A 10,059-nucleotide genomic window follows, 5' to 3' on the forward strand; every position below is an offset into this window, starting at 1 on the left:
TCAAGCTGCCGCTGTGGCAGTTGCAGCAGCATAATAGGCACTACCATACGCAATAACAGTACCAGCAACATTCTTTCCACAAGCACCGTTAGAACAGTCTCTCAGACCATATCCAAAGTTGACGTTGCGGCAGAGGCAAGACGGATCAGGGGATGTGCATCCCAATGATGCATATTGCGCAAGCATGTTGTTGAAACATGTCTGGTCGCAAGTTGGCAGGCTTGTGATCGCGGTTGTGGAAGATGCGGAAGTGGTCTTTGTAGCTGAAGTTGAAGTTGTCGTTCCACCCGTAGCAGTTGCTAGTGCGCTGGCGCAGCACTTGCTTTGGTATGCAATTACTGCGCTCGCATCGGCCACTCCACAGACTGCATTTGAGCAGTCCCGGATGCCATAGCCGATGTTGACATTGCGGCACAGACATGCCGGATCGGGGGTGGAGCATCCAAGGGATGAGTATGTGTTGATCATATTCAAGAAACATATTTGCCCGCAGGCTGGGAGAGAGGAGATGGCTGGAAGTGCAGTGCTCGATGTTGTCGACGTTGATGAAGTGAGCGAGACGGACGAGGATCTGCTTGACGTCCTTGAGGATGTAATAGCAGTTGTGCGGGAGGTGGTCGATGGGATGCTGATGGGCGGCAGAGGATCCGTCTTGACCTGAGCCTCAAACACGAACAGCAGCGCCTTGCCGCCGCACGTCTGTTTCGCGTCGCCGGGGCAGGGCAGGTTGCACGAGGTTTGGTTTGCGGCCCAGTCGCCGCCCACAAAAGAGCCGCACCAGCAGCCCTCGCTCCAGCACGCGGCCTGGCACTTGTCTACGGTGAGGCTGCTGCCGCCAGCCTTCGTCGACTTGGTGTCCAGCGTGTGGTCGTCGATGAAGCAGCCCATTGGGTTCCATCCCGTCAGCACGGCCGTGGGCGTCTGAGACTGCGCGGGCACAGTCGTCGTGGTGCTCGCCGTGGTGGTGGTGGTTTTGGGAGGCTCTTCGCTGGCGACCTGGATGCAGTACGAGGTCCAGTCTTGCCAGCCGCTGCAGTCGAGACCGACCGACGGGTTCCAGCGGCTGAATGTCTCGGGGGAGATGGCAAACATGTAATCCCGCACCACGACGCAGCTCTCGCCTTCGTAGTTGTCATACCAGTGGCTGCACGACTTGATGGTGTTGGCCAGCACATTGGCCTGAGGCGTCTCGCCTCGCTTTCCCAGGTGCACTGCCGACGCCCCGGCTTCCCGGGGCATCATGGCAAGCCAGAGGGCTGCCGACGCGAGCGAAGAGAGAATCATGATGCTGAGCTTGCAACTTGAAGGCCAAGCGGAGGAGGGATGGACAAACGAATGATGGTCCGCTATGGGATGAACGTGAGGTTGGCAGGCGCGGACACACGACAACAAGGCGGCGAAGAAGAGGGACAAAGCACATCCTCTTACCAGCCAGATGGTGTCGAGTCACGACGCCATTAGATTAGCCCATGAGTCCACAACCCGGAATAGAACCAGAACCGGCTTCTCCTCTGTTAGTTGTCAGGGGGTTCAGCCAAAAGGGCTTCGTCTCCCTCAGCCAAATCTCATCATTGGCATGGGTGTGATGGGTGGGATTTCAAAAAGGTTCATGGGTGAACAAGTGCAAAGAGTTGGAAATCATATAACGTGCTTCAACCATGTAAGTGTCGGATCAATTCCTTGATAAGGCCACAAAAATAAGCTTAGTAGATATTACATAATATAACACCCAATAAAAGCTACCCTAGGGTATTATTACCCCTGTTAAACCAACAGCAACTGATCCACATCTAAAGACGGATATATAAATATCGTAGTAGTTGGTCGAATTCTTTTGTGTCCCTTTATCTCCTTGCTTCAATCACATTCCATCTACCTTACTGAATATCCACTCAACCAAGCATTTATTCTTGTCTCCTGTCACTTCGGTCTCTCTAGGTTGAAAGATAATTTCAATGGCATCATTCGGTCCTTTTTCCCGGCTGCCTCTCGAGCTGCGCCAACGCATCTGGCAACTGAGCATGGAGCCCCGACACGTGCTTATGGGAAAATGCGAGTACCTCCATGCGCAATCAAGCCCACCAGCCGTTCTACAGGCCTGCGCGGAATCGAGATCGCATCTCCGAGGCCATTATACCCAGGAGGCTCGTTGCGGCTGCAGTGGATCATCGGCGTCGCGCGCCATGGTGAACTACGACATCGATACCGTCTGCATGACCGCCTTCGACATTACTATCTGGTCGAGTGCCAAGGATGCACCCATCAAGTACCTGGCGCTCGAGTCCAGGGACTCGGAGGCCTTCTTCTGGAACACTAGTGGTGCCGTGAGGGACATCGCGACTCTCGAGCACCTGGAGATACATCCTACGCCAGGCTCATGGCCGGAAAGGAAAAAGGCGCTCTTGTTGCAGGATTGGATCTCTCAGCTGGAGGTCTGGTACACCCCGTGCCCCCCGGCGCCATTCCGCACAAAGATCATCAGCCCTTGGCCAGACGTCGACATCCCTGAAGTTGGAGCGGATAACTTTGACGAGATATCGCGGGCTTGGGACAGGACGATGGGGTGGGCGTCAGACGGCTCATCGGAGGCTGACGAGCCGTTTCCAGATGCGCCCCCTCATGGTCAGGCAGAGGCCGACACAGAGACCGGGGTGCAAGCCCTGTGAGCGGTCACCTGTTTGGCCCACACCCTACGGTCTATATTGACGCAGGTACGGATATGAGATACTCGATATAGCAAAATCAGGCCCTACGACAGGGCTGACCGGTGGATCACCTTGTTACTTTGTTCCATCTCATTCCCATCTCATTTTATTTTCCATCTCATGGTCCAACATCTCTTGTCGTTCCTTGCATCCATAACATGTTCATACTGCCGTTGTAGATGGCCGAAAATCTCAACGTTCAAGAATCGTAACCGAACGGGACAACGGGGACAGTAGAGGTGACGCTGTTGCTCCTTCAGCCTATTTACGCATTCGTTTCTTCATACACTCCTTCATTCGCACCTTCGTTTCCTCGTCGCCACGTTTTCTTCACAGCAGTCCCTCATCATGCGGTTTCCCGTCTTCATCCTCAGCCTGCTCTGGCTCGTTCTCGGAGCCTTGGGCGCCGGCAGACGAGCAGCATATGAGAAGATCCTATTGCTCTATGCGTACCGAATCGACCAGCTTTTACCGGAGGACCAACGAACAGTAGGCGTAAAGTGTGCAAAGTGGCCCACTAGGGAGGAACTGCCCTGTGAGGACCCGGGCAACAATAAGCCCAAATATCTTCACTGCAAACCAAAACAACCGGCCAGGACGGTCTGCTCTCTCGGCGAGTTTATCGGGCACATCGATAGCAACAAGGGCAAGAACTATAAGAACCAGCTCTTCGTTGATGGCGTCAAGTGGGACGAAGAAACGCTCGACTTTGACATGAAGAAAACGGCGGAAAAGATTATCAAGTACGATGCTGCCGATGGTCGCAACCTGCCCTACCGCCTCTTCAAGGACGGCGCTCTCCCTACGTATCATGGGGCCGATATCATCAAGAACGGCGTGGTTCTCGGCAAGAAGAGGGGCTACGACGGGTCGCTGACTTCCATCTTCGGTCGGATGGCCCACGTCAAAAGTACGCTCCCCCAAGCGACCTTCGACAGTCCCGACGTCAAGTTCCTCTTTGATCGGGTCGAGGAGAGCCGCACCTCGGTGTTGGCAGCGCGCACGGCCGACCACGACTACTGGATCAAGAAGGACTTCGTGGCCCATATCCCAGGCATTGACGTCAAGACAGCGCCGATGGGCTACCAGGAGTGGGTCGACGGCCAGGACCGAGACATTGAGAAAATCCTGACCCCCGAGACCATCACCGCAAATCAGGCCGCCATCCCTAACGTCGAGGACCAGATGAAACAGGTCCGAGCGGACCGACTGACGGACGCGTTTGCCGGCCCGTTCCAAGGCCAGCAGGCGAGGGACCACCAGGTTGTGATGGAATGTTATGAGTAAGGAGGAACGAAGATTGAGAACGCTGTTTGCATTTGATCGCCCTATCAACTATCTTCTCCCTGTTGCGTTTTCAGTATGCCCCTGAAACTTTCGATATACTTAGTAGATAGCACTCTTAGGCTTAATACGACTCTGTACTTATTTTCTCAGGCTTTCATCATTGATGTTTCTTCCTTATTGAACTGTGAATTGAATACTTGCCGTCTATCTTGGGAACAACTTTAATCCTCATGAATCTTACTGGCACTTTCACTTCTAGGGGGTCCAAACGAGCAGCAGGGTCTAAGATCAATCGCTTGACGGGCCGTCGCTCCGAGCCGCACAGCCGAAAGGGAAGCAAAATCCCGAAATTATTCGTCGTTCGTTGGCCCCCCAAACAAAAACCTACAATACTTCCATGTCAAGCACCCGGTATTACAGAACTAGTTTGAGGCCACTCACTCTAGCCTATTTAGTAAGGAGGTTGACGTTAACGGTGTCCGTGCCGGAAATGAGCTCGTGCGCACCCGGGCCCCACCTTCCCGCGTTGGGCCCTGACCGAACCCCGGGCTTTGGAGTTGTGAGCTCGGGTGCCTGGAGCCGTGGCAGGGCTGAAGGTGGGGCCCACGAAGGAATCAGGAACCAAGGAGCTACCTTACCCGTGCCTGTCCCACTTCTGGTCTGTCGCGTCTGGCCTAATCCAGCCGCACCACCTAATAAGGTGGTTAACCGTATTTGGTGGGGCGGGCACTAGTGCGGAGTAGAGGGGGCTGCTCCCAGGGATCTGAACTTGTCTCATTTTTCATCTCTTGTGAAATTGGAAAATGGTACGATACAGTAAGCATTAAACAATGAAAAAAGAAAACCCTACATCGTGGCCTTCTTTGTGGAGACTTCTCACGGGCCGAAGCAACTAGCACGGAGGAGTGCCCGCGCTTAGCATATCATAAGTTCCTTACGAGGATACCCACGCGGCCGCACGCGGTATGCATGAATGCAGGACCCTACCCTGGCTATCACTTACACCCATTGACTGCAATATGCATCTACAGAGTAGATAGGGGTTACTGAGCGGTAAGCTTACAGTTGTCTATCTCGAGGCCTTTTATCCCGTGGACGCTGGACGCTTAATCCTCCCGTCTCGTCTCACTCAGTTTGTTCCTCCAGCGCTTTGGCATCAACTCACTCTTTTCGGTTGACTATGGCGACCGCCGCCGTCCTCTCCCTTACACACACACTCTCTCAGAAAAAAAATGGTCATCTGATCACCATGTTCGTCAAGTCTTCCTGTTTATAGCTGCTAGTAGCAGCTCTTGGCGCAAGCTCTTCGCCACTGTCTGGCCCCACCTCCCAGCCTGTGGCGGTCGGCACAAGTACACCCTCCCTCCTCCCGCACCTAGTAGTACCTTTAATAGTGAACTGACTTGATTCGTTCCAGGTCCTGCCGACATCTCAACCTTCATAGATGACTTTGTGAACCAATGGAAGTCCAGCCATCCAGACCTCGATAGCGCCGAGCTTCAGAGGGTCCTGGTATCAGCCGAACAAACCAAAGTCTCCCTCTTAAGCACGAATTCTGGGGAACTGGAGGAACGCTCACCTCTGAAACGGGACATGCATCCCACATCGCCAGCGCCGCCCGTGCCACCCTTCGTGCCGCGGCACAGGCGTCAGCTCCAGACGGCGGGCAACTCGACAAGTGGGATATCAGGTGCCAACTCGACCGTCCTGGAAACCAGGTCGCTTGTCCGCAAGGCCCAGCAGGAGGCCAGCGCCCGAAACAAGGAGCGCTTCGCCAATCCACGCACAAACGCGTACTGGGCCAAGCATGGGTCCGGCGCAGCCGGCTTGCGCGCCCGCGCAGATGATGTCGCTGCCTTTGCCATCAACGAGACCATCGCCGTTGCTGCCGCCATTGTTGTCGAGGCAGATTATGCCCATAATGTCCCCGTGGAGTACCCGCCTCTTCCTGACGACATCAGGCAGCTCAAAGAGCAGATGTTTGGTCCGGCCGGCGCTGACGCCGGGGCTAGCGCTGCTGCGGGCAGCCTCGGCAAGAGGGCTCTGTCGACCTTCTGGATGGAGGACATCAGCCACACGGGCAAGGTCCCCTTCGGCGGTTCCGCCAACGACGGGTACAAGGTGTTCCGCAACGTCAAGGACTACGACGTCAAGGGCGACGGTAAGACGGACGACACCGAGGCCATCAACAGAGCCATGAGCGACCAGAACCGCTGTGGCAACAACTGCGGCGCCTCCACGGTCAAGCCGGCCATCGTCTACTTTCCCTCGGGCACCTACCTCGTCAGCACGCCCATCACTGCGTACTACAACACTCAGATGATTGGAAACGTGAGTTCGAGAGCCTTGTTGCCCCCGATGAAATGAAACCCTAGGTTTGGATTGGACTGGCATGCTAACCACAACCGGAACTCGGAACGCAGGCGAATGTCCGGCCTATTATCAAGGCGGCCAAGTCTTTTACCGGCCTCGGCGTCATCTCTGTGGACGAGTACACGGGCGGCAATGGAGGCGCGGAGCAGTGGTACATCAACCAGGCGAGTCTCCATTCTAGTCATCTTGGCTGGCAGCTTCTGATGGCAAAGGACAGAACAACTTTCTTCGTCAGCTCCGCAATTTCAGAGTGGACGTCCAAGACGCAGACATGGATGACGTTGCCGGTCTCCACTGGCAAGTGGCCCAGGCTACTAGCATCCAGAATGTCGACTTCTACCAGTCACCGTCTACCGACAAGCACCATATGGGTATCTGTAAGTTCTCCCGGCTTTTGAAAAAAAAAAAAAAAAAAAAAAGAGGGCTAGCTTCCCGTCTTGACTTACACTAGCATAGTCGCAGAAAACGGGAGTGGTGGTTTCATGGGCGATATGACCTTCTTTAATGGCGAGATTGGCATTCGATGTAAGTGGCTACTGGGACGACCAATTACTGGGACCAAACGCTCTAACCCTATATCTACACTACTGACACCCGGTCACAACAGGTGGAAACCAGCAGTTCACGTCCATCAACATGGTCTTCGTCGGCTGTCGCACCGGAATCGACATGCTCTGGGACTGGGGCTGGACCTGGAAGGGTCTTCTGATGAGCACTACCGAAAACGGAATCCGCATGTCCGGGGACTTCAGGGGCGGCTCCATCATCGTCATGGACTCGTTCTTGCTGGGCATGAGTAAGGGTATCTCAGTTTCCACGCCCGTCGGAAACACCCCCTCCAAGAAGTTTACTATTACGTTGGACAACGTCGAGGTCTTCGGCGTCGGTAAGGCCGTGGATCACGAAACGGATGGCGCCCAGCTCGAGGGCGGCAGCCGCGTCATCCGATCCTGGGTCGTCGGCAAGGTTCACGACGAGAAGAACCCCAGTGGCACATACCAGAGCGGGCCGCTGTCGGCTCCACACCCAACGGAAGGCTCGCTCATGAAGGGCGGCGCATACTATAGGCGCCAAAAGCCCCAGTATGAGAACCTTGTCGCCAGTGACTTTATCAATCAATCTCGCGTTAGCAGCTGTCACACGTCGTCCGCTGTACATCCCCTTCGGGTCGTACCTTGTGAAATCCACTCTGCAAGTAAGGCTTTCCTGACTCCCCAACTCCATTCGTTTATATGATGCTAACTAGCCCCGTTACTCGTCAGATTCCGGTCGGATCCGTGATTGTAGGCGAGTGTTGGGCCCAAACCGTCGCCAACGGAGAGTCTTACAGCGACGCTGATTCCCCATACACTATGGTGCGGGTCGGGGACTGGGGCGAAAAGGGTAGCGTCGAGATCCAGGACCTCGTCTTCACCACAAAGGGCCCTACACCAGGCGCAGTTCTGATGGAGTGGAACATGGCCGAAGACCTGCAGGGCTCTGCTGCCATGTGGGACTCGCACTTCCGCATCGGCGGAGCGATGGGCACCGGTCTGACTGCTGCCGACTGCCCCAAGCTCACTGGTACTATCAATCCGAAATGCGTTGCCGGGTCCATGTTGCTCCATATGACTGGGGGTTCGTCGGGCTATCTGGAGAATGGGTGCGCGTGGGTGGCGGACCACGACTTTGACAGCGGCCCGGCACAGACCCAGATCGATATCTACGTCGCTCGTGGCATCTTGATCGAAAGCAAGGGCGGCCCTGTCTGGCTTTACGGAACCGCGTCGGAGCATTGCGTTTTTTATCAGTATCTCCTCTTGGGAGCACAAGACGTATTCATGGGGAACGTAAGTGCCGGCGTTTGGACCAAGTCTTCCAAGCTCTTCCTTCTATCATTAGAGACTCGTAGGCCTAACAAGGATGTCGAACCAGATTCAAACAGAAAGCCCGTACTACCTGCCAAAGCCTAAGGCGCCTGCCCCGTTCACGGACCAGGTCGGGCTCTTCAACGGGGATCCCGACTTCAGCGAGTGCCCAGAGTCGGAGCCGCACTGCGCAGCTGCCTGGGCATTGATGATTTCAGGGTCAACAAACGTTCATATCTTTGGCGCGGGGTTGTATAACTGGTTCGATGACTACACGCAGGACTGCATCGACACGCAAACCTGCCAGAAGCATCTCGTCCACGTGGAAGAGAGCGGACAGATCTGGTTCTATAACCTCTATACCATTGGGTCAGCCAACATGATTGACGCAGAGGGGTCCGATCCCATTCCGGCCAAGGACAACATCAACACCAACGAACATCCGTTCACCTCCGTCATTAACGCATGGCTGCTGTCTTCTTCCGGATCGTGAGTCTCACAACGGCGCCACATTGTCCTTTGTGTCCCACCATGGAGCCGGACATCCCAAGTGCTAACTTGTAAACAGCGGAAATGTCGACAACGTCCTGACAGACCAGGTTATCCTGGGCACAATGCTCCCACCTTGCCCATCCAAATACAACACGCTGGAGAATGTCGAAAAGTCCAAGTCGAGCATCCCGCAATACTGTCTCGACAAGTACCTCCTTCAGACGCAGCTCAACACCCTCGGCACTGCCCTTTCTGACTATAACAGCATCTTGAGGGACGGGTACGACGACAAGTTCAAGGCCTATCAGAGGTCAGTCTTGCAACAAGTCCCAGACCAGATCAACAAGTTCATGGAGGGGGCCCAGGCCTCGGGCAACTGGACCTGTACCGAGACTCGGACCGTTATCTGCTGCAGAGGTTGCCAGAATCATGCGGCGTGCACGAACCCCATGTGCGACTTTTCCAGCGACTGCAAGCCCGGCACCACCAAGAAGACAACTACCGTCGACTGCCCTGCGTCCATATCAAACAACTTACGCGAGCAGCTGCCGGTCCCCGTCGAGACGACCTACACGCTCAAGAACGAGCAGGGCTTCTGGGAGGGCCTGATGGCCGCGTACGGCATCCCGCAGGACTGGGTCAACATTGGGGAGCGGCTTGCGTACTTTGGAAAGGGCTGCGAAGGCGTCGCAGGCGACAGGACGTCGCCGGACACCTCGACCGAGTGCTTCAAGAAGTCATCCGTCTACTGGCACAACTTCCCGACGATGAAGCCGGGCGCGGCCATGGACGACCCCAAGGACAGCGTCAGCAAGTCTTACGACACGTTCAAGAACATCTACGACCGCGCCACCGTGTCCCTCGGGTTCGCCCAGTGGAACCTGTACGAGGCCAGCTCCACCGACATGCTGGCCACCGCGGCCCTGCCGGCCATGCTCCTGACCGACGCCGTCGACAACATGCGCCAGATGGCCAAGGCGGGCGAGGAGATCATTGAGCGCGAGCGCAAGCAGAACATCCTCTTCTGGCTCAACATGGGCCTCATGATGATCCCCGCGGCCGGACAGGTGGCCAGCAGCCTGGGCCGCGTCGCCGTCGCCGTCGCCCTCCGCGTCGTTGGCGAGGCCGCCACCGCCGCCCTGACGCTGTACGAGCTCGTCGACGATCCAAAGAACGCCCTGATGACCATGATGGGCTTCTTCCTCGGCGGCGGCGTCTCGCGCCAGCCCTTCCGCGAAGCCGCCGCCATCCGTCGCGGCATGCCCAAATCGCAGTTCGAAAAGCTGCCGCCCAGGATCAGGACGGACCTGGGGCGCATCCAAACCGTTGGGAACGTGTGCCGCGCGCGTTCGTAG

At 55.9% G+C, this 10,059-nt stretch overlaps 4 protein-coding genes across 4 annotated transcripts; 3 read left to right on the forward strand and 1 right to left on the reverse strand.

The window, feature by feature from the left end:
• On the reverse strand, positions 1 to 1,284 carry CGCS363_v015022 (GPI-anchored CFEM domain protein; the record flags this gene model as incomplete). The annotated part of the gene is made up of 1 exon (XM_036646871.1): positions 1 to 1,284. One exon carries the CDS (start codon positions 1,282 to 1,284, stop codon positions 1 to 3), a length of 1,284 nt encoding a protein of 427 aa, XP_036487905.1.
• A 671-nt stretch (positions 1,285 to 1,955) lies between these two features.
• CGCS363_v015023 (uncharacterized protein) lies at positions 1,956 to 2,666 on the forward strand (the record flags this gene model as incomplete). The annotated part of the gene is made up of 1 exon (XM_036646872.1): positions 1,956 to 2,666. One exon carries the CDS (start codon positions 1,956 to 1,958, stop codon positions 2,664 to 2,666), a length of 711 nt encoding a protein of 236 aa, XP_036487910.1.
• Positions 2,667 to 3,053: 387 nt separating this feature from the next.
• CGCS363_v015024 (uncharacterized protein) lies at positions 3,054 to 3,992 on the forward strand (the record flags this gene model as incomplete). Its single annotated transcript, XM_036646873.1, has 1 exon — positions 3,054 to 3,992. One exon carries the CDS (start codon positions 3,054 to 3,056, stop codon positions 3,990 to 3,992), a length of 939 nt encoding a protein of 312 aa, XP_036487904.1.
• A 1,593-nt stretch (positions 3,993 to 5,585) lies between these two features.
• EXG1-2 (Glucan 1,3-beta-glucosidase) lies at positions 5,586 to 10,059 on the forward strand (the record flags this gene model as incomplete). Its single annotated transcript, XM_036646874.1, has 8 exons — positions 5,586 to 6,323; positions 6,416 to 6,533; positions 6,578 to 6,742; positions 6,822 to 6,890; positions 6,973 to 7,490; positions 7,628 to 8,194; positions 8,280 to 8,701; positions 8,781 to 10,059. 8 exons carry the CDS (start codon positions 5,586 to 5,588, stop codon positions 10,057 to 10,059), a joined length of 3,876 nt encoding a protein of 1,291 aa, XP_036487913.1.

The sequence above is a fragment of the Colletotrichum siamense genome, assembly GCF_013390195.1.
Source record: "Colletotrichum siamense strain Cg363 chromosome Unknown KSG_Cg363_contig11, whole genome shotgun sequence".
Classification (NCBI taxonomy): domain Eukaryota; kingdom Fungi; phylum Ascomycota; class Sordariomycetes; order Glomerellales; family Glomerellaceae; genus Colletotrichum; species Colletotrichum siamense.